We start from the raw sequence: 21,250 nt of genomic DNA, 5'->3' as shown, positions 1-21,250 counted from the left end.
CTTTATCAATGAAAGCTTATGTAATATTCTAAATACTTTGTTGTCATTTCAACAGTCTTCACAGCATCTTTACCAAGAGTAGGTTCCACCTCCAGAAACCACTTTCTTTGTTCATCTGTAAGAAGCAGTGCCTCATCTGTTAAAAGTTTTATCATAACATTGCAGCAATTCAGTCACATCTTCAGGCTCCACTTCTGATTCTAGAAGTCTAGAGAGTCAGCCTGTCTGAAGCTTTGAAGCCAAGCATTGACTTCTCCTCTATAGCTGTGAAAGTTCTAAATGGCATCTTCAGTATAAGGCTGTTTTGTCTACATTGAAAACCTTGTTTAGTGTAGCCACCTTCATTAATTATCTTAGCTGCATCTTCTGGATGACTTGCTACAGCTTCTACATTCACACTTGCTGGTTCACCTTGTACTTTTTTTATTTTTTTGCGGTACGCGGGCCTCTCACTTGTGGCCTCTCCCGTTGCGGAGCACAGGCTCCGGACGCGCAGGCTCAGCGGCAGTGGCTCACGGGCCCAGCCGCTCCGCGGCACGTGGGATCTTCCCGGACCAGGGCACGAACCTGCGTCCCCTGCATCGGCAGGCAGACCCTCAACCACTGCGCCACCAGGGAAGCCCACCTTGTACTTTTATGTATGGAGAACCGTCTCTTTTCTTAAACCTCATGAACCAACCTCAGTTAGCTTCTAACTTTTCTTCTGCAGCTTTATCACCTCTCTCAGCCTTCATAGAATTGAACAGAGTTAGGGCCTTGCTCTGAATTAGGCTTTGGCTTAAGGGAATGTAGTGGCTGGTTTGATCTTATATCTGGACCACTAAAACATTCTTTACTTCAGCAATAAGGCTGTTTTCCTTTTCTGTCATTCACGTGTTCACTACAGTAGCTCTTTTAATTTCCTTCAAGAACTTTTCCTTTGCATTCGCAACTTGGCTGACCGGCGCAAGAGGCCTAGCTTTCAACCTAGCTGTCCACATGCCTTTCTCACTAAGCTTAATCATCTCTAGCTTTTTATTTAAAGTGAAAGACATGCGACTCTAGCTTTCACTTGGTTAGAGGTCACTGTAGGGTTATTATTGGCCTAATTTTAATATTGTTGTATCTCAGGGGAGAGGGAGAGAGACAGGGAAGCAGCTGGTAAGTGGAGCAGACAGAATACACACAGCATTTATCAATTTAAATTCACCGTCTTAAATGGGTGCAGTTCGTGGCACCCCAAATTAATTATACTAGTAACATCAAAGATCACTGGTCGGGCTTCCCTGGTGGCGCAGTGGTTGAAAGTCTGCCTGCCAATGCAGGGGACACGGGTTCGTGCCCTGGTCCGGGAGGATCCCACGTGCCACAGAGCGGCTGGGCCCGTGAGCCATGGCCGCTGGGCCTGTGTGTCCGGAGCCTGTGCTCCGCAATGGGAGAGGCCACGGCAGTGAGAGGCCCGCATACCGTAAAAATAAAAACAAAGATCACTGGTCATAGATCACCATAACAAGTATAATAATAATGGAAAAGTTTGAAATATAGCAAGAACTACTAAAATGGGACACAGAGACATTAAGTGAGCAAATGATGTTGGAAAATGGCACCAATAGACTTGTTCAATGCACGGTTGCCACAAACCTTCAATACATAAAGTTGCAGTATCTGTGAAGCACAGTAAAGCAAAGTACAGTAAAATGAAGTATGCCTATAATTTCTAATACTGGTAATACTGTTTAATTTAAAACTAGAGGCTACATTTAACATTTTAACCTAGCCCAACTAAAAATGTTATAGCAACAATTGCAATGTGGAATCAGAAAAGAAATTAACCAGTCATGGCAAAGAAATACATTGAACTAAATTCTCATTACTCTTATCTTTTTTGCTATCAAAATGAACTTATTTTCTGATGTATATTGTTTGGGAAATTAAATTTGATTTAAACCTTCTATGATAGCAGATATCAGCATATTCATCCATGTAGCTTACATGTAGCTTGCCATGGGTCTTAGCAATAAAAGTAGAAAATGTCTATTTTTATGCTTTGCTTATTTTAGTTATTCAGTAGTGGCTAATATGCTCAAGCTGGATATGTTTAGATAATAAGAGAGACTATAACTTTCACTTTTGTTTGTAAAAAATTATTTTGAGAAATTTTTTTACCATCAGGTCAACTTTTTAGAGAAATTTTGGAATGTTTATATTTAAATTCATGGAAAATATTGAACCTTTCTGATCTCACAAAATAGTTGTGCATCTTATATTTTAAATAATACCATTTTAGAAATTTGAAAATTTTTTCTTCAAAATTACATGTACATTTTTATATATAGCCACTTGTTCTATATTGGATCACCATCACACAGATACAAATGGGATTAACTATTATAAATTTAAAATATTTACTACTTTGATGTTATTCGATTAGGCCTTATCTAAAGGTTAATTTTTTATTAAAGTGTGACAGTACTTTCCAATAATTGATTTTAAAAATTGACTTATAGCTGTGTATTTCATTATTTCTCTAAGAGGGCACAAAAGTGGTTTCAGTTTCATCCTAATTGATAAGAGTGTAGTGTGCAGTTTCTTGGTACAAAAAGTTAAGGATCTTGCTGAAATAGTACTTCAAAGTAATTCATAACTACTGGTTGATAGCCTGGGACAGTGACAGGCTCATCGGATTAAAAGAAATTCCCTTTTTTTGTGTGTTCACAGGAAACCTGTCCAGTTTAAGTCGTCTTGGTCTGAGATATAACAGACTGTCAGCAATACCCAGATCATTGGCAAAATGCAGTGCACTTGAAGAGTTAAATTTAGAGAACAATAACATTTCTACTTTACCAGAGGTAAGAAGTGGATTACAGTAAACTCTTGAAACAAGCCTGCAAGATAATGAAGGGAAAACTAGTCAATCTTTACAGCTGGGTAAATAATATGATGATTGAAATTGCTTAAATAATGGGTATGTTATGGACATATAGCCCACCACTAAGATAAAAGTTCCAAAAAAGATAGAGTAGATATGATTATAGGAACAGAAAGGAAGGTGGAAAATCAGTGTGCTACTTTCCGCTTTAGTACCATGTAAATCTTTCTCATGTCATTTGGGACTTGACAATAAAAGCCGTTAAGGAGAGGTTGTATGTCTGGTTTTAAAACTCAGCTACCCCACCCAGTTCAGTAATAAAAGAAAAAAGATATTGTAGAAAGATGATAAAAGAATGACTATATAGAATACACTACTTATTATCCAGATTAATATGAGCTGCAACATGCCTGTGACCCAAATTATTACCCTGCTTATACAATAACATTAAAGCCTGTTTGGCAATACCAGTCACCAGAATCTGCTATTTTTTTAACACATTATTTTTAATTTGGGTTTTGTTGGTTCTGTTAGAAAAATATTTTCACTTTTGCATAGAGGTTAATTGGGCAAGATGCAATATTCTTTTTTAAATTGTCTTTCTCAACTTTATTATTTTTTACTCTTGCCATTTCTTCTTTTGCTACCTGCTGTTTTAGCATACCCAACAACTAGTAAGTTTGCTTGTAGTTATTCAAGCATAATATCTTACTGTAGTATTCTAACAAGCAAAAGAATGGAATTGTGGAGTTATGGATTGATTGAACTTTGCAAAGTCTTTTTTTTCTAATAATTAAAACTATATAAGTAGCCCTATTATGTTTAGATTATTACTAATTTTCCCATCTGTGTGTGTGTGTATTTGAATTAAGAGTAAAGGTGCTTTGGATGAATGTTTTTCAGATATATGCTTTGATTTATAATGAACAATTTGAGTAGGTGAGGCTCTAGGTTTGTAGCAATTAGTTTATCCAATAAATTTATTTAATTGATTTGTTTCTTAGGCATACAAAAATAAAGTAACACCTATTAATTTGGTTCCTATTAATCTAGATGCTTGCGTTTTCAGAAAAAACTTGGTCAGAGTACAAAAATGAGTTTCCCAGGATTGTAGTTTCTAGTCTGGACCAGTTCACTAAAACATGACAGTATATCACCTGTGGCAAAAGAGTGCTATTGTTAGTAGTAGTTTAAGTGGGATAAGGATTAGAATCCACAGATTGTAGATATCGCCCTGACAGCTAGACTGTTTGGATTTTTTAATTTCTGTGATGGTGGTAATTTACAGTAATCAGAATGGGTGAGGTTCAACTGTTTAACTGTCATCCTCTTTTTAACAGTAGTTCATATCCATAATAAGGGAAATAATTAGCATATTAATTAGACCTTGTTGGGATTTTTTTAGGATGTGATTTATGAGCTTAAGTAAGACTGACTGCTTTTATAATGTCAGTATGCCTAAATACAAAGACTGGGTGTATATCAAGTTTCACCAAGTGAGAAATTTTATTTATATATCCAGTCTTACTGTCACTGAAGGGAAACATAATTATTGGAAACCTCTTAGGATAAAGACACGTGCTAAGTATATAATATTTTGTTACTGAAATAAGTTAGGATTTATTTTTGATAAGAGAATTATAAAGAAGACAGCTCTCTTCAGTCTGGCTGTGGAAGAAAGGGTGTATGTGTATTTAAACAGGCCTGTTTTCAGAGAAGCTATGAGGGAAATCCTTGATTGGCCTTGTTCAAATATTGGAAAACATTAAGTTTTATTTTAAAGTAGTCTATGTGCTTTGGAAGTAGTGTATTCTTAATGCAAATGTGTAATTATCTGCCTTTATAATCACAATAAGAGAAATAATAAAATCCATTAAAGAGCACTTAGACGTTCAAGCTGGCAAGAAAAATCAGGAAAGTGGTTTTCACTGGGGGCGCATTATATTGCTGAAATCAGAGCTGGCAAAATGACTATATACTTTTCCATTTGAAGACTGTCTGAAAATGGACTAGTTTTAATGTAGACATAAACACAAAAGGAGAAAACTTAATGAACTTAAGCACATATACTCAAGGCATAAAGCTAGGAGCTCTACATGTATTATTCCATTTAAATCTTCACTATAATCCTACTAGTTATTGGGATAGTCTCATCAAATAGGGAAATAAGACTTAAGAGAAGTCATGTTTTGGGCCAAATTTGTCACGCTTAAATATTTTTTCTGGAAATATGGTGAGAGATATATTATCTAATTGATTCACCAAAGATCACAAGGCTGGTAAGTAGAAGATGTGAGATGGGAACCCAGATGTGTCTGACTCTAAAGCAATGATAAGCAACCCCAAAGCTTCATAGTATAACCTAAGAATGGAAAGGTTGGAGAGCTGCATTCTTGTTGCCCCTTTTCAAATATCCTCAGGTGTTAACATTTTTTCATAAAAGAATATCAATTCAATAAAGTAAGTCAGCTCTAAAAATAATAAAAATAACATTTTTGTCATGAGACTCAGTAGAACTCCTTTATTTACAGTGAAGTAGGATGTAGACATTTTCCCTGAATTGACTGACATGAAAGTTTTCTCTTTCTGTATTCTTTCTTTTTTCTGTGTATAGCAATTGGGAAATGTTGAGTAGCTTATTCATGTTCATCATAAAGGACAAGTTTCAGTTCACTAATTATAACTTCAATTATATAGTTATTTTTTTCCTTCAGTGGGCCTTGCAAATCACAGCTGACACTTCAGGTACTAAGTCTTCAGTTTCCTCATGGTGGATAGCCAAAATTAGAACATTATTTAAAACACACACCTCACAATGTTTGTTTTCTCCTTGCTTGGGCCTTTACATCAATCCAGAATATTTTCTTCTGCTTCTCTGAGTATTTAAAATTTTTTTTCATCCTTTAAGATCTGGCACACTCTCAGCCTTCTTCCTGCTTTTCTGGTTATTCCAGTATTTATTCTTTTCTTTGAATTTAAATAAAGAAGTGACTTAAAATTTGAGCACTTATTATAATGCGAGGTATTGTAAAGCTGTTTATATATTTTTATTTCTTTAAAAAAACTCTTATAGCCTATAAAATAAGGCGTCATCATTTTACAAATGAATAAAACTAGTATTCAGAGAAATAACTTGCCCAAAGTCACAGCTACTAAAAGATAAGAGCCAGGATATAAAACTACTTTATAGCCTGTACCAGTGTTTCTCAAACATTAATGAGCATACAGATCACCTGGGAATCTTAAGACTCATATTATGATTCTGTAGGAGTGGGGCCTAAGAGTCCTCATTTCTAGCATGCTCTCGGGGGATTCTGATGCTGCTCTTCCTTGGCCAGACTTTGAATAGCAAGAGCCTATTCTGTATACTTTATTACTGATTATATACAGTTATATATTATTTTCTTTTTCCTATCTCTGTGCTTTATTTCTCTAAGTGGGATTTAGTCTTCTTAATGGCAGAAACTCTTTTATAACACCTAGCACTGTGGTTACATGGTGGGAGACTGAAGTAAGAGGGGATATGGGGTTATATGCTAAGTAAATACTTGTTTGGTAGATGTATATTCCCTCAGAAATTTACTGTATGGAAAAGCAATATATAATATGAGGAAGTATATTATCTTCTGAATTTAATATTCCTAAAAGGAACATTTAAATTACTGAATGACACATTACTCTGTGCCAAGCATTATATTAACCTTAGTAATAATTTAGAGATAGGTACTTAACTAAGACCTGGATAGGATTGCTCACATAGCAGGTGGCAGAGTCAGGACTCAGACCCAGGACTATCTGATACCAATGTTTCCGCTTTTATAGAGGTCTAAAACTAGCCACTCATGAAACACCTCTTACCCACAGACATATTTTCTTTACCCTGTAGAGTGTTTTAAATAAATTAAAGCCAAAGAATAAAAATCAAGAGATTTAATATAAGTAAATGAATTTCCTGTTTCTTTGTAAAGTCTGGAAATCTGACTACATTGGCTCCACATTCCTGCAAGGCAACAGTTAGCTAGAGCTGAGTAGTTAGAGACTTTCCTCTAGATGAGGCATCACAGAACCGGTCCAACCGGTCTCTGTCATTTGTTACCTGCAAGGCCCTTTGAGGTATTTGTTTGGGACTGCTGCTCTGTACTCTACAGAATAAGTCTTGTTACAGTTCTAACTCTTATGTTTATTTCATTTTTTTTTACAGAGTCTTTTATCAAGTCTTGTGAAACTGAATAGTTTGACCTTAGCTAGAAACTGCTTCCAGTTATATCCAGTAGGTGGTCCATCTCAGTTTTCCACCATCTATTCCCTCAACATGGAACACAATCGAATCAACAAAATCCCATTCGGAATTTTCTCCAGAGCAAAAGTATTAAGTAAGCTGAATATGAAGGTAAGCCTCTATTTGTATTAGGGGAAAATAACTACTATGACTAGTACTTACAATATTTATGGTTTATCTATCAGAATGGGTACATGTTTCTTGCTGATGGGAATCTAAACTGATAATAAGGATACAACATTTGTTGTGTTAGACAACAAATAGCTTAGAACCGTGCAATATCCTTAGCAATTTGAATAATCATGAATATCCATAAAGCATAGTTGTAGGGATATTTATTGCAGAGCTTTCCATTTAACTGGTACCAACTTATTGAAATTAATAGGGATTTCATTTCTTAAAAGTACTATATCTTCAGTGAAATAATATGAAGCAGTTACACATAATACTCTAGTTTAGAAGAATATTAAATACCAGTTGAAATATTCTCAATTTATTAAGTAGGAAAAAGTTAAGCATGTAAAGATTCTCTTTGTACACATTGTTTTTAAAAGCTGTTTTTAATGTGTTCAATTATATATTAAATATCTATAGATTTATATGCATACATATAGCCAGTGTTTACTAAAATATAATGTTTATCTTTGAATATCAGAATTATTTATGGGTGATCTCTTTTTTTTAATCTTTTTTTTATTGAGGTATAATTGACCTCCAACATTATATTAGTTTCAGATGTACAACATAATGATTCAGTATTTGTATATATTGTTAAATGATCACCACAGCAGGTCTAGTTAAAATCCATCACCATACATAGTTACAGAATTTTTTTTTTCTTGTGATGAGAACTTTTAAGATTTACTCTCTCATCAGCTTTCAAATATGCAATACAATATTATTAACTATAATCACCATGCTGTACTTTTGACTCTCTTCATCCATTTCATCTACCCTCTACCCTCTGCCTCTGGCAACCACCAATATGTTCTTTTTCTCTCTGAGCTTGGTTTTTGTTATTGCTGTTGCTTGTTTTTTTTGGTTTCCACATATAAGTGAGATCATATGGTATTTTTCTTTCTTTGTCTGACATTTCATTTAGCATAATGCCTTCAGAGTCCATCCATGTCCTCACAAATAGCAAGGTTTTTATACTTTTTTATGATTGGGTAGTATTCCATTGAATATATATACCACATCTTCTTTATCCATTGATTCATTGGTGGACACTTAGGTTGTTTCCATATCTTGGTTGTTGTAAATAATGTTGCAATGAACATAAAGGTGCATATTTCTTTTTGAGTTAGTGTTTTTGTTTTCTTTGGGTAAATACATTGGAGTAGAAATGCTGGATCATATGGTGATTCTCTTTTTAATTTTTTGAGGAACCTCCTGTTTTCCATTGGGACTGCACCAATTTACATTCCCACCAACAGTGCAGAAGGATTCCTTTTTCTCCACATTCTCACCAACACTTGTTATTTCTTGTCTTTTTGATAATAGCCATTCTGACAGCAGTGAAGTGATATCTCATTATGGTTTTGATTTGCATTTCCCTGATAAATTAGTGATATTGAGTACATTTTCATGTATCTGTTGGCCATCTGTATGTCTTCTTTGGAAAAATATCTATTCAGATCCTGTGCTCATTTTTTAATTGGATTGTTTGGGGGTTTTTTTGCTGTTGAGTTGTATGAGTTCTTTATATATTTTGGATATTAATCCCTTGTCAGATAGATGATTTGCAAATATTTTTTCCTAACGGGTGATTTTTAGTTTCTTTTTACTTGTCTGTATTCTCTACAGTGAATGAGTTTCACATTTGTAATAAGAAAAAGGAATTTTATTGCAGAAGGAGGAAAGAAATGAAAAATGATTTGTCCAGTGATTTAATTTGTAGTGAACAAACTTTAGGCCCACAGGTAATAATAATTGGCCACATAAATAATTCATGGCTGAGGTAGGAATCCAGGAAGCGTAGATTTCCTGCTTTCAGGTATAGTATTCTTTATATTGTATCATACTACATCCTTTTGTCTGAACCATTTCAAAATAATTGTGGTTCTTTAAACTACAGTCTAATTGTATAATTTTTAATTCTATGTATACTTCTTCATAAGTATATGTATCTTTTATAATTGTTTGGAAGTATATAATAAGTGAACCAGTGGAAGTTCAAAATAGTCTTATAATCTTAAACAAGTAAAATGTACTGTTAACTAGTCTGGTTATATGAGGTTTACCAGTGGTAATGGCATTAGTTCTGAATGTTCAATTTGTAATATGAGGCTTAGACAGCAGTCCATGTATTCATTTGGTTAAACATTTTCTTTAAAATAAATTTATTCATTTATTTATTTTTGGCTGCATTGGGTCTTTGTTGCTGCACACGGACTTTCTCTAGTTGCGGCGAGCGGGGGCTACTCTTTGATGTGGTGCATGGGCTTCTCATTGCAGTGGCTTCTCTTGTTGCGGAGCACGGGCTCTGGGCGCACAGACTTCAGTAGTTGTGGTTCACAGGCTCTAGAGCACAGGCTCAGTAGTTGTGGCACATGGGCTTAGTTGCTCCACGGCATGTGGGATCTTCCCAGACCAGGGCTCGAACCCTTGTCCACTGCATTGGCAGGCGGATTCTTAACCACTGCGCCACCAGGGAAGTCCCATTTGGTTAAACATTTTTATGGATATTATGTTATTGTAATATGTTAGCTTGGGAAAGCTTGCTGTTTTCAGTGAAATGATAAAAAATTTGCATAGAGCTTTGAAATTAATTTTTCTTCAAAATCAAGACAAATGGTTAGCAAAACTTTTTCTTGAAAGAAGTCAAAATGATGCCTGACATTCTCCTCCTCACATAAGCATCAGTAGTAAATTTTTTTAATGAAAATGCTTTATCGTGCTAATAACTATCAGTAGTTTGGGCATAGGTAGATAAGAAGTTTGAATAGGTAATAAGTTTAAATATTATAATAAAAGACAAACTTGGCTTTCAAATGGATGTTTGCTACTTGGGATTTGTCTTACAGATGATTTTGTGTAAAATGAGATCAGTGATTAATGTACATTGCAGAAAAAATTTTAAATGCAGATGAACAAAAAAGGACATAAAATTTTAAAATTCCACTGCTGTTAATAAATTGGCATATATCATTGATACCCAACTGGGACAGGGAATACTGATGGTCCCATCTCAGTACCAAAATACCCTGAGCACACAACAGTGTGGTAAGAGTTGTTTTATAAGTGAATATGAGGAAGCAGGGAAAAAAACTAGTGAATCACTGGCATGTATTTCACTATTTTTTCTGTGTATAGCTATATCTAATTTTTAAATAAAATTAGAATCACAGTGTTTCATCATTTGTTTTTATTATTTAATGATAAGTATGTTTTTACCATCTTTTCATATGGATTTTTTAAGTAAAATCATGGATACTTAGTGTTTTAATGATTTAATTTGCTGTCTTATTACAACTTTTTTCCTCTCCTACTTTATTGTTCAGCATCTCTAGAATTGCTGAGCTTATCTGGATTCCTTGTGGGCTATAGTTAGATATTTCTCTTCCATTGTGCTTATGAACGTTCAGATTTTCTTCAGTGATTTCTATACATTACTGTGAAGTGAGGAAAACATTATATTTATCACTGGGACCTTCGAAATCTCAAGTGTTCATCTGTATAGTGTATTTTTCCATATCCAACACAGATAATCGCATAGAGAACAAACTTCTAGTTTAGACTTAAAAATAAAAACCTAATTACTGTTTGAAAAACTTTGGAGGCTTAGAGTTTTTGTTCCTTTTCTTTCTATTGGGTGGGCCAAAAGGTTCATTCGTCTTTCCGTAAGATGGTTCTAGTAGTACTTAGTTGTCTTTAACTTCATTCAAAACAATTTTGTTAGATTGTATGTGACAGCTGTCATATCAGTGTGCATTTAAAAAAAGACTTACCAAAATTGGTGAATTTTTGTGTAGCCATTTTAATATTGAAGAATAAGAAGAATATTGAAAACAACATTTTTGGCATATTATGCTTTATTATTTCAAGAAAGGTAAAAATGCAACTGAAATACAAAAAGAAGATTTGTTCAGTGTATGGAGAAGGTGCTGTGACTGATCGAACGTGTCAAAAGTGGTTTGCGAAGTTTCATGCTGGAGATTTCTCACTGGACGATGCTCCACGGTCAGGTAGACCAGTTGAAGTTGATAACGATCAAACTGAAACAATAATTGAGAACAATGAACGTTATATTATGCGGGAGATAGCCGACATACTCAGAATATCCAAATCAAGCATTGAAAATAATTTACACCAGCTTGGTTATGTTAATCGCTTTGATGTTTGGGTTCCACATAAGTTAGGCGAAAAAACCTTCTTGACCATATTTCCTCATGCAATTCTCTACTGAAACGTAACGAAAATGTTCCCTTTTTAAAACAAATTGTAATGGGCGATGAAAAGTGGATAGTGTACAATGATGTGGAATGGAAGAGATCATGGGGCAAACTGAATGAGCCACCACCAACCACACCAAAGGCTGGTCTTCATCCAAAGAAGATGATGTTGTGTATATGGTGGGATTGGAAGGGAGTCCTCTATTATGAGCTCCTTCTGGAAAACCAAATGATTAATTCCAACAAATACTGCTCCCAGTTAGACCCACTGAAAGCGGCACCTGACAAAAAGCGTCTAGAATTAGTCAACAGAAAACGCATAATCTTCCATCAGGATAACGCAGAACTGAGTGTTTCTTTGATGACCAGGTAAAAGCTGTTACAGCTTGGCTGGGAAGTTCTGATTAATCTGCTGTATTCACCAGACATTGCACCTTTGGGTTTCCATTTATTTCGGTCTTTACAGAATTCTCTTAATGGGAAAAATTGCAATTCCCTGGAAGACTGTAAAAGGCACCTGGACCAGTTCTTTGCTCAAAAACATAAAAAGTTTTGGGAAGATGGAATTATGAAGTTGCCTGAAAAATGGCAGAACGTAGTGGAACAAAAGGGTGAATACATTGTTCAATAAAGTTCTTGGTGAAAATGAAAAAATGTGTCCTTTATTTTTACTTAGAAAACCAAAGGCGCTTTTTGGCCCATCAAATATATTTAGACATCAAAAAAGGGAATGACTTTTTCTGTTTAAGAATTCTCTTTCTATAGGGAGGTACATATGGCGCTTTGTTTTTGTGGTTTTACCTTGAATGCTTCTTTTTGTCTTTGTCAGGACAATCAGTTGACATCACTTCCCTTGGATTTTGGAACTTGGACCAGTATGGTAGAATTGAATTTAGCTACAAATCAGCTCACAAAGATCCCTGAGGATGTGTCTGGTCTTGTTTCTCTTGAGGTGAGTATAAAAGAGCATCTAGAACTCCTTAGACTCTTCCACAGTTTTCTCACTCGTGAAGTTTCCAGTTAAACAGTTTCTAAGTGGGTGAAGATCATAATTACTGGGGTTGGCCAAAAAGTTCGTTCGGGTTTTCTGTAAGATGGTATGGAAAACCCGAACGAACCTTTTGGCCAACCCAATAGAAATGTTAGTGCTCTCGGGACTTCCCTGGCAGTCCACTGGTTAAAACCGTGTGCTTCCAATGCAGGGGGCATGGGTTCCATCCCTGGTCTGGAACTAAGATCCCACATGCCATGCAGCATGGCTATAAATAAATAAAGTTCAGATTTAATCAGTTAAGAAAAAGAAAAGAAAAAAAAAAGAAATGTTAGTGCTCTCTTAAACATGCAGCCCTATTAGGATGATGAAGTGTTGACTTAATCTGGGCTCAATGCTTTTGAATTACTCTTGCCCACTAAAAGTTGGTAGGTTTGAATGCTATAAAGTATCTTTGAAAGAAAGGGTCTCTAAAACTTAGCATCTTTTAGAACATATTTTTTTCTTAGCTCTGTTTAAGAATGTTGCACCACTGTCCTCTAAAATAACTATGGGGTCCTCAGATGGGAAATCAGAACCCTTCATGTAATTCTGACCTACTTTTCCATCCTGAATACCCACCTCCTCTTTTATTTACTAAGTTGATTATTTTCTGTGTTGGCAGTGTGTGCATATTTCTAGCTCTGTACCTTTAGTCTTATTGTTCCCAATATCTAGTATGCTCTCTTCTCATCCCCTTAAATTTTTCTTTTAAAATTATTTCTCATAATTAAAAATCCATCTTCCTGTCACCTCCTCAGTCAAGGATGATTTCTCCTGCCTCTAAGTTACTAACATTTTCACCCTTTGATGAAAAAGTTTACTAATATTAAATAAGTATTTCTAAAAATGTTCTCTGTATTCATGTTTTTAAAAAATCTAATTTCTCTATTATTATTGTATTTAGTAAGGTGAAATAGTATGGTGTAGTGGTTAACAGCAGGAGCTTTGAAGCCGAACAGATCTGGGTACAGTTCCACTTTAACTCTCTCTATTTATGGGTTTAACATGCCCAAGCTTCAGTTTCCTCAGCTGTGAAATGGGGATGATAGTATTCTCCTCATAAAGTTTTAGTTAGGATTAAATGCAATAATGCACATTTCTCATTTAGTATAGTGCAATGCAAATAGTAGTAAACTCAATAAATGATAGCTCAATAAATGATATCATTTCTTGGTCTTACTGAATATGTTTACTTCATTATGTGTAGTATAACTTTGGGAGAAATAAGTGGGCATAATAAATTAGCCAGAACTTTATATAGATCTTTCCATTCAGTGCTCTTTTCACTATCCCTGTACCCAGTATTGTTTCCCCACCTAACCCTCCCCCATTGTAACTTCTCTAAGAATAAGGACTGTTATCTTCTTCAACCTTTTTTTTTTCCTTCTTCAGGGTATTTCAGGATGCCTTGCAATGTAATAAATTTTCTACAAATAATAACTGTAGTGGATTGATATGGGCAGTTTAGAAGTCAATTGTTGTCTCCCTTAAATGATGGTTTGTAAGGAGTTTTGAATAAATAATTGGTTTCCTATTAGATGCATATTTGTAACTATTCAGTATCAAAATACCATTAACTGTATGAATCTTAGTGTAAGTAGTTAATAATTTTATATTTTTTGTAATTTAGTTAAAATTAAATTCTTTCCTTTTGCTTTTATTAGTTTTGTCTTAATCAAACTATTTTGTTTCCAATAACTATGGTGATATTTTTTAGAATAGTAAGTTTAATGTCTTGTTATATAATTAAACATTGCCCTTAATATTCACTGTTTAGAAAATTAGCATTGCTTAATAAATTTTAAGCCACGCAATAATATATAATTCTGTTTTGTGAGCTGTCAAACATTATCAAAAATTTCTCTTTAGGTTCTGATATTATCAAACAATCTTCTAAAGAAGCTTCCCCATGGTCTTGGAAACCTTAGGAAGTTAAGAGAGTTGGATTTAGAGGAGAACAAATTAGAATCCTTGCCAAATGAAATTGCTTATCTTAAGGATTTACAGGTAAAACATTATCCTGATGATTTTATAGGTATATAATTAAAGTCTTTGGAATGCATTCCAAATTACACGTTATTCTTGGACCAGATAGATTTTCCTGTTATAGCATTAGGGCTGAATTTTATGTTCATATAACCTATCTGCTTTTGTCTTCCTAACAAATGATATTTTTTGAAAGAAAAGCTTATTTAGTGATTCTTATATTATCCAATCTAATTTCCATGTTTATTTTATTGGTTTAGTAGTTTAGATGTAGTTTTTAAAAATTTACATCAGTTATAGGAAATATATATGTAACTGTCTTTTATTTTGTTAATCTTTTAGAAATTAGTCTTGACAAACAACCAATTAACCACTCTTCCGAGAGGCATTGGTCACCTTACCAATCTTACACATCTAGGCCTTGGAGAGAACCTACTTACTCATCTTCCTGAGGAAATTGGTATGAACCCTTTGGATACTTGACTTTGTAGTAATAATTTGCTTTTGTGTGTTCAAGCAGTATTTCAGATAAATATAACAAATCTACTATTTTTTTCATCTTAATCAGGTTACATCAGGCTCAAGATTTTTTTTTATAGAGCACCAGTAGTGGTTGGTTGGTTGGTTGGTTTTGGTTAGGTTTCCTCATGGGGTTTTAGGGTTAATATTATAGTTGACAATGTTTTAGCATACTTATATTTCAGTAGATTTAACCTCAATTTAGAAGAGTTATTTTTCTTCCAAATTTAAAAATTACACAAGCTTGAATTAAATTAATAGTGTCTTATGCCAAAAGAACCTTCCCTTGTGAGGTTTTAGGATTGATATTAATATTTGATTAATATTAATATTTGAGAGTACTTTAGAATTTTCTAAGTGTTTTCATATCCGTTATTTCATACTATCAATGTAAACACCTTAAATTTTAGGCAGTGTAAATTGCCTCATTTTACAAAGAGAGTTAATTGATTAAGGTCACATAGTAATTCTAAAATTAGTAATCCCATGTATTATATTCTCCCATCTATACCATGCTGTTTCAGAGGCACTATAGATTAGTGGTTAAGAATGGTTTTGGAGTAAAATAGACAATTCAAAATCTGGCTCTGCTGCTTATTGGTTTTGTGGCTTGGATAAGGTACAGAAACTCCCTAAGCTTCAAGTTTCCTACCTGTAAAATAAGGATAGTAGTAACTTCTCATAGAGTTGCTCTGAATAATAAATAAAATCTTAAATGTGAACAAATCCATTACCTAGTAACTGTTGTTTTTTAATTAGTTTTCTGCATACCACTATCAAATAATTATAAATTTTGAAGTTTAAAAATTGGAAAATATAAGGCAACTATACACTTTTATTTCTAGTATGTTTATCCATCTGGCCTCATGCAATTGCTAGAAACATTTGCCTAGAAAGTATGAGTATCCTAAGACAGTCTAAGAAAAAATTTTAAAAGATTTCATAAATTGATTTTTGGCTTACTGTCAAATATGTAATAACTCTCTTAGTGAAAGATTTATACAAAGTAACAGAAACCTTTCACATGAGAAATTTATTACTGAGAGAGATTATCACATTTTCTCCAAGAGGAAAGTGATTATAGGCACTGACCGTATAATAAACTTACCTCTGGAATTTTGAAAAAATACACATGAATGCCAAGCTATCCCAAACAGAGTCTCTGGAGTTGTAGTATATGTTTTTTCAAAAAAAGTCCAAGCTTGAAAACTAACCATAAAGGAAGAGATTCTGATTTAATTAGTATAGAGCGTGACCTGGACATCAGTTTATGTGACTATGCAGGAACGTTTGAGATCCACAGTTGTAGAGAGTTTTAAAACTAAGAGAAGAGACTAAAAGGAAGTGTGTGTTCAGTATGCATAATACCCAGGATAAGGATCATGCCCAGTTGAACTTTTTAAATAGTAATTAATTTTCTTAAAAAATAATTTTGTTTTTTAAAACAGGTACACTGGAGAATCTAGAAGAGCTGTATTTGAATGACAACCCCAACCTGCATAGCCTTCCCTTTGAGCTGGCTCTTTGCAGCAAGCTTTCAATCATGAGTATTGAGAACTGTCCACTCAGCCATCTTCCACCTCAGATTGTTGCTGGGGGTCCTTCTTTCATCATTCAGTTCCTAAAGATGCAGGGTCCATATCGTGCCATGGTCTGATACAAATCTGCTGGTCCCACACACTGTTCAAAAATAGACTGCCATTAATGTTTCATATCTATATCTGTATCTATTTATGTAGATATTGATATATTTGGCAGATTTATAAAGACTGCGTTATGTGTTTCTGCTAATAGAGGAATCATAGCCATTTAGATTTTTTAAAATTCTGTACAAAAGGCTTATATAAGTTTTCTTTGCTGAACTTGATGGATGTTTTCTGTTGTGTAATATGATATGCCAGTTTGCTTAAAACATTTGCCAACGAATTATGAAGTTATTAAATTTAAGGGCCAGAGGTAGTATAGTTAGATATACTTTCTCTTAGCAAAAATACTGGGCAAACAATTTTGTTGCAACTTTTCATATATATTTTCCCCTTACCAATTGTCAGATCTTTATAGTATTATAGGCCCTGAAGGTATAATTTTTCTTTAACTTATTTTGAAATTTGAGATTTGAATTTTATATATTGTTTACAGTCAGAGTAAATCACTGGATTTTTTTTTTTTTTTTTGGTTTTGATTTGCTCTGTTTTGATCAGTGAAATCTAGAGTTTATATCCTCTGCTAAAGAATTTGCATCAGCTGATTTAAATATTAAAAGATATTTGCTTGTTAAAACAACTGGCAAAGTGAAAAGATACAGTCAGAAATTCTAGAATTCCTTTAATTATGTTTCTCTGATCAATTGTGAAGCAAAATATCTGAAGTGAGTCTTTGGATTTGGGGGAGGGTATTGAGACCTTTTCTAGTATAAATATCTTTTCTTAAGTTTGGGGGAACAGAAACTTGTAGTGTAAAGGAGTTTTCATTCCTGAAAGTTGCAGATCCACAAAAACTAACAATAATTTGGCAAAAAAAAGACAAAGATACACATAAACACACATTCTATATATGTATATACAATGCTATATAGATATGTATTTATTATATCATAAACTACGATAGGTAACTTTAAGGATTTCTCCCTAGCCTTGTACAATGAAATGAATGTTTTTCTTTGAACACTGCAATATATGTATGTTTCAAGGTTATTTAACAGTGTACTATGGTTTTATATCTTGACTTGCCTTGTACATCTTTCAGTTCTGGAATATCTGCGTCTAAGCACAATATCTTCACACTGTGCTATATTGCTGCTGAACTAAATGCACTTTTCCCCACATGTGGAGTACTGGCTTCAGACAATTCAGTTCAGTACCTTTGATTTCAATCTCATCTTTCCTTTTTTTGGTAGTTAATACAGTTATGGAAAAGAGCACATTGCATAGAAGCCATTGATAGTTCAGTGGAAGTTCTGTAAGATATGCGTGTGCTGTTTGGTATATTTTCTTTTGCTTTACTGCTTTTAAGGCTAGCAGTATTGTAAGTGTGTGCCCCTTATTACAGTATGCTTACTTTTGATAGTGTCAGTCTAGTCGATTTAATTATTGAAGAGATTCACAGAGCAAGTGCATTCTAGATATCATCCTAAAAAACACTTCCCATATAATGAATAACTATTATGTATAATTACATATTGCTGCTTGGTTTTCTTTTCTTTTTTTTTTCCATTTAGATGGGCATTGTATTTTAAATAAAACCATTTTTGAAGTAAGGTTATAACATTAAGATAGAAATTTGGAGTGTTGTTTTGCTTTTCCTGGCACTCAAAATCAGGACTAAGTTTGAGGTTCAACCTGTAGTCGTAATTGGCAATTTTTAAAGGAGCAACTAAGAAATGGAAGGCAGGTAAAGATATAAAACCGTAGAATGCTTAAATGTGCTGTAAAACTATTGTAGATGTCACTGGATTTTACCAAGTAATATCCTTTCTTCTTTTTTTCCATCTACTGTGGCTTTTCAGTTAAAGTTGTGTTTATAAAAGGAATTTGTTTATTACAGCTCTACCTAGAGCTTGTGTGTATGTGTGGTTTTTAAAAATCTCATATCCAGGTGTGTTTATATCTTAAGATAATGGAACTTGAACTTTAAAGGCAGTAACCTAATGTCTTTTTTTTTTGAAAAAAATATGGGTATTGTTTCTTAAAAATGAAAATAGATACGGTTTTTAAAACATTTTGGTCCCCCTACCTTCATTTATGTTAGTTTGCAGCAGAAATGCAAAGTGATCACAGTCCTACATGTAGAAGTGATAATAACAGGCAAACCATCTATAGCTGAGGAATTATATATATATTTTTAAGATGCATAAAACATGTCACATGTGTGGCTGCCACCTTGCAAGAACTCATGAATTTCATTACTTCTAACACAAAACTAAAATGGACTCTAATTTCCCAATTATCCTGTGCGATCATATTTAATATTTAAGTAGTTTGAGTATAGTAAGGGATATTGTTGAATGACTACATATGAACTAATATTTTCCTAAAACTGCAGTGGGACGAATTGCCATGTCCATCAATTGTCCTTTTTTTTTTTTTTTTTTAAAGAAATTAGGTTTGGTTTCTGTGTGAGGCTCAGTAAATAGAAAATGTCACAGAATGCTACACTGTAAAAACATTGCTCTAAACTTTGCTTTTTGTTAATATATATAGTAGCAAACTGACAATGTCAAACAATCCTTTTGTGGTAGTTTAATACTTTTAAAATCCCAAATGATTATTTCATACAGAAAGAATCGGGAGATGCTAAGTAATTTATGGATTTGACGGATACATATGAAAACAATAGAAGATAGAAACTCTTGCAGGAGAAAATACACGTAAAATATTTATTTGTACTTTTAGTAAAAGGTGGATAAATACAATTGAAATGAGCTCTATAAATGTAATTGCGTATTTCTAATTTATCTCACTGTAAAGCCTGAATCATTTAAAATAGATAAACTGTTATACATCACAATTTATCTAGTCTTTCTCTGATAACTTTTGTTATAACTTTTGCTTTTCATCTCAGTTATTGCTAAGCCATGTATAATCAGTGAGTCCAAATTTCAGCTTGCAGAATTTGTAATTGTGCATCAGTAAGAAAGGGTCATGGTTAAAGTGTATAAAGTGGTACACTTTGAAATGGAAAGGGGGCTATAAATTGTTGTGTTGGGCCAGTAGCCATACATCAGAACTGTCTGGAAAACCAGGATATATGGTTATTCTTGCATGATTAAAAATTAGATGAAAGCAAATGACACAACCCAAAATAAGCAAAAGAATACATTCCTGAAATTTTCAAATTTAACTAAAATAAATAAGTTGTGAAGAAAGATTTCCTTCTGCCTATACCAGAAGAAGATGGTATACCACATATCTTTAGCTAGAACTTTTCTCTTGCCTTATTCTTTTGGTTGGTTTAGCCTTTAAGAGCCAATTTGGGGAACTGGAATACACATGACAATCTTTGGTTAATTATCAAATCTCAGAATTTAAATATGCAAGAGTTGTAATACTGATTTGGTATCTAAGGGAGTATCTTGAATGCTGTTATATTACAAAAATATTATGAGAATGTTTTATAAAACATATCAGTACTTTGTTATTGTATAGAATGCCTTAAACCTGACAACACTAATTCTAAGGAAACATTTGTGGGTTTAATTTTTAATTTTGAAATTTAAGTTAAAATATAAATAAGGTTTGAATTATTTTTTTAACTTTTAAAACTGAAGTTGGTCCTCAGTACCTTTTGAAAAACTTTCTCTTTACACACTTATTTTCCTGTTAATAGCATACATTCTAAATGTAAACTGTTTTGAATGTAAATACCTGTTAGTGATTAAGACTTCAACTGGATAGTAGTTTATAGATTTTCAGACTGGGGACTTTTTAAAGTTTGGTAGGAGGAATAGTGTCCACTATTGAAAGTAGCATGGGCAGGGCTATCACGTACGGGTTTTGCAGGTCGTGCAGCATACAACACTACGTGTTGGGGGGGATTTAGTCACATCATAGATTTGCATATTTATTATGACAGTTTTTCAGCAGATGGCAGTAAAGTGCCTTGTTCTAACAAAATCATGATATTATGTCAAATTTCTGATGCATGGAAGTAAAGAGTCTTGAGGAAGGAGCATTTTCCCTCCTCATTTGCACAAATGGCGCTAGGTGGGATAGTGGAGAGAATTTGATCTTCATGCAAATTATTAGAGCTCCATCCTAACAATCCTAATAACAAATAATATTTAAATGACATTAAAATCAGTTTGTTATAGGTACTGCTAAAAAGGATCTTACCCTAAAAGTCTAATTAGAGCCTATAGGTGCTTTATCAGTGACCATTATTATTTAGATTTCATATGTTATCTAATTTACCTTTTATCATTACTGGTATTATTTATATGCTGAATTTAACCTTCCACTGGTCTGATGAGGCTTAATATACAAATAACATTTGCATTAGTCATCTATACCACTTTTTTCATGATTTTGTAGAAATTATTTTTCAATAAGTCTAGCTAGCTAGCTAGCTAGCACATAAAACCTCATTCCACTACCAAAGGGAATGTTTCATATATGGCTCAAAACATTTATTTTAATATTAGTCTTTAATAGAAAAGTATACTGATGTATATTTTTTCCTCATTTCTCACCTCA

At 33.6% G+C, this 21,250-nt stretch overlaps 1 protein-coding gene across 2 annotated transcripts in view; it reads left to right on the top strand.

The window, feature by feature from the left end:
• The window catches only part of SHOC2 (SHOC2 leucine rich repeat scaffold protein), a 46,515-nt gene extending 27,905 nt beyond the window's left edge, over positions 1 to 18,610 (top strand). The window contains exons 3-8 of one of the 2 annotated variants that reach the window (XM_007469631.1): positions 2,698 to 2,828; positions 7,050 to 7,238; positions 12,351 to 12,473; positions 14,424 to 14,561; positions 14,883 to 15,000; positions 16,508 to 18,610. In XM_007469631.1, coding sequence (XP_007469693.1) covers positions 2,698 to 2,828; positions 7,050 to 7,238; positions 12,351 to 12,473; positions 14,424 to 14,561; positions 14,883 to 15,000; positions 16,508 to 16,716 — 908 coding nt within the window. In that variant the 3' untranslated portion in view covers positions 16,717 to 18,610. The remainder of the gene's footprint in view (positions 1 to 2,697; positions 2,829 to 7,049; positions 7,239 to 12,350; positions 12,474 to 14,423; positions 14,562 to 14,882; positions 15,001 to 16,507) is intronic. The other variant, XM_007469632.1, reaches the window with a different exon arrangement.
• The last annotated feature ends 2,640 nt before the right edge of the window (positions 18,611 to 21,250 follow it).

Source organism: Lipotes vexillifer, unplaced genomic scaffold (genome assembly GCF_000442215.2).
Source record: "Lipotes vexillifer unplaced genomic scaffold, Lipotes_vexillifer_v1.1 scaffold240, whole genome shotgun sequence".
NCBI classification, from domain to species: domain Eukaryota; kingdom Metazoa; phylum Chordata; class Mammalia; order Artiodactyla; family Lipotidae; genus Lipotes; species Lipotes vexillifer.
This window is presented reverse-complemented; position numbering and strand designations above follow the sequence as displayed.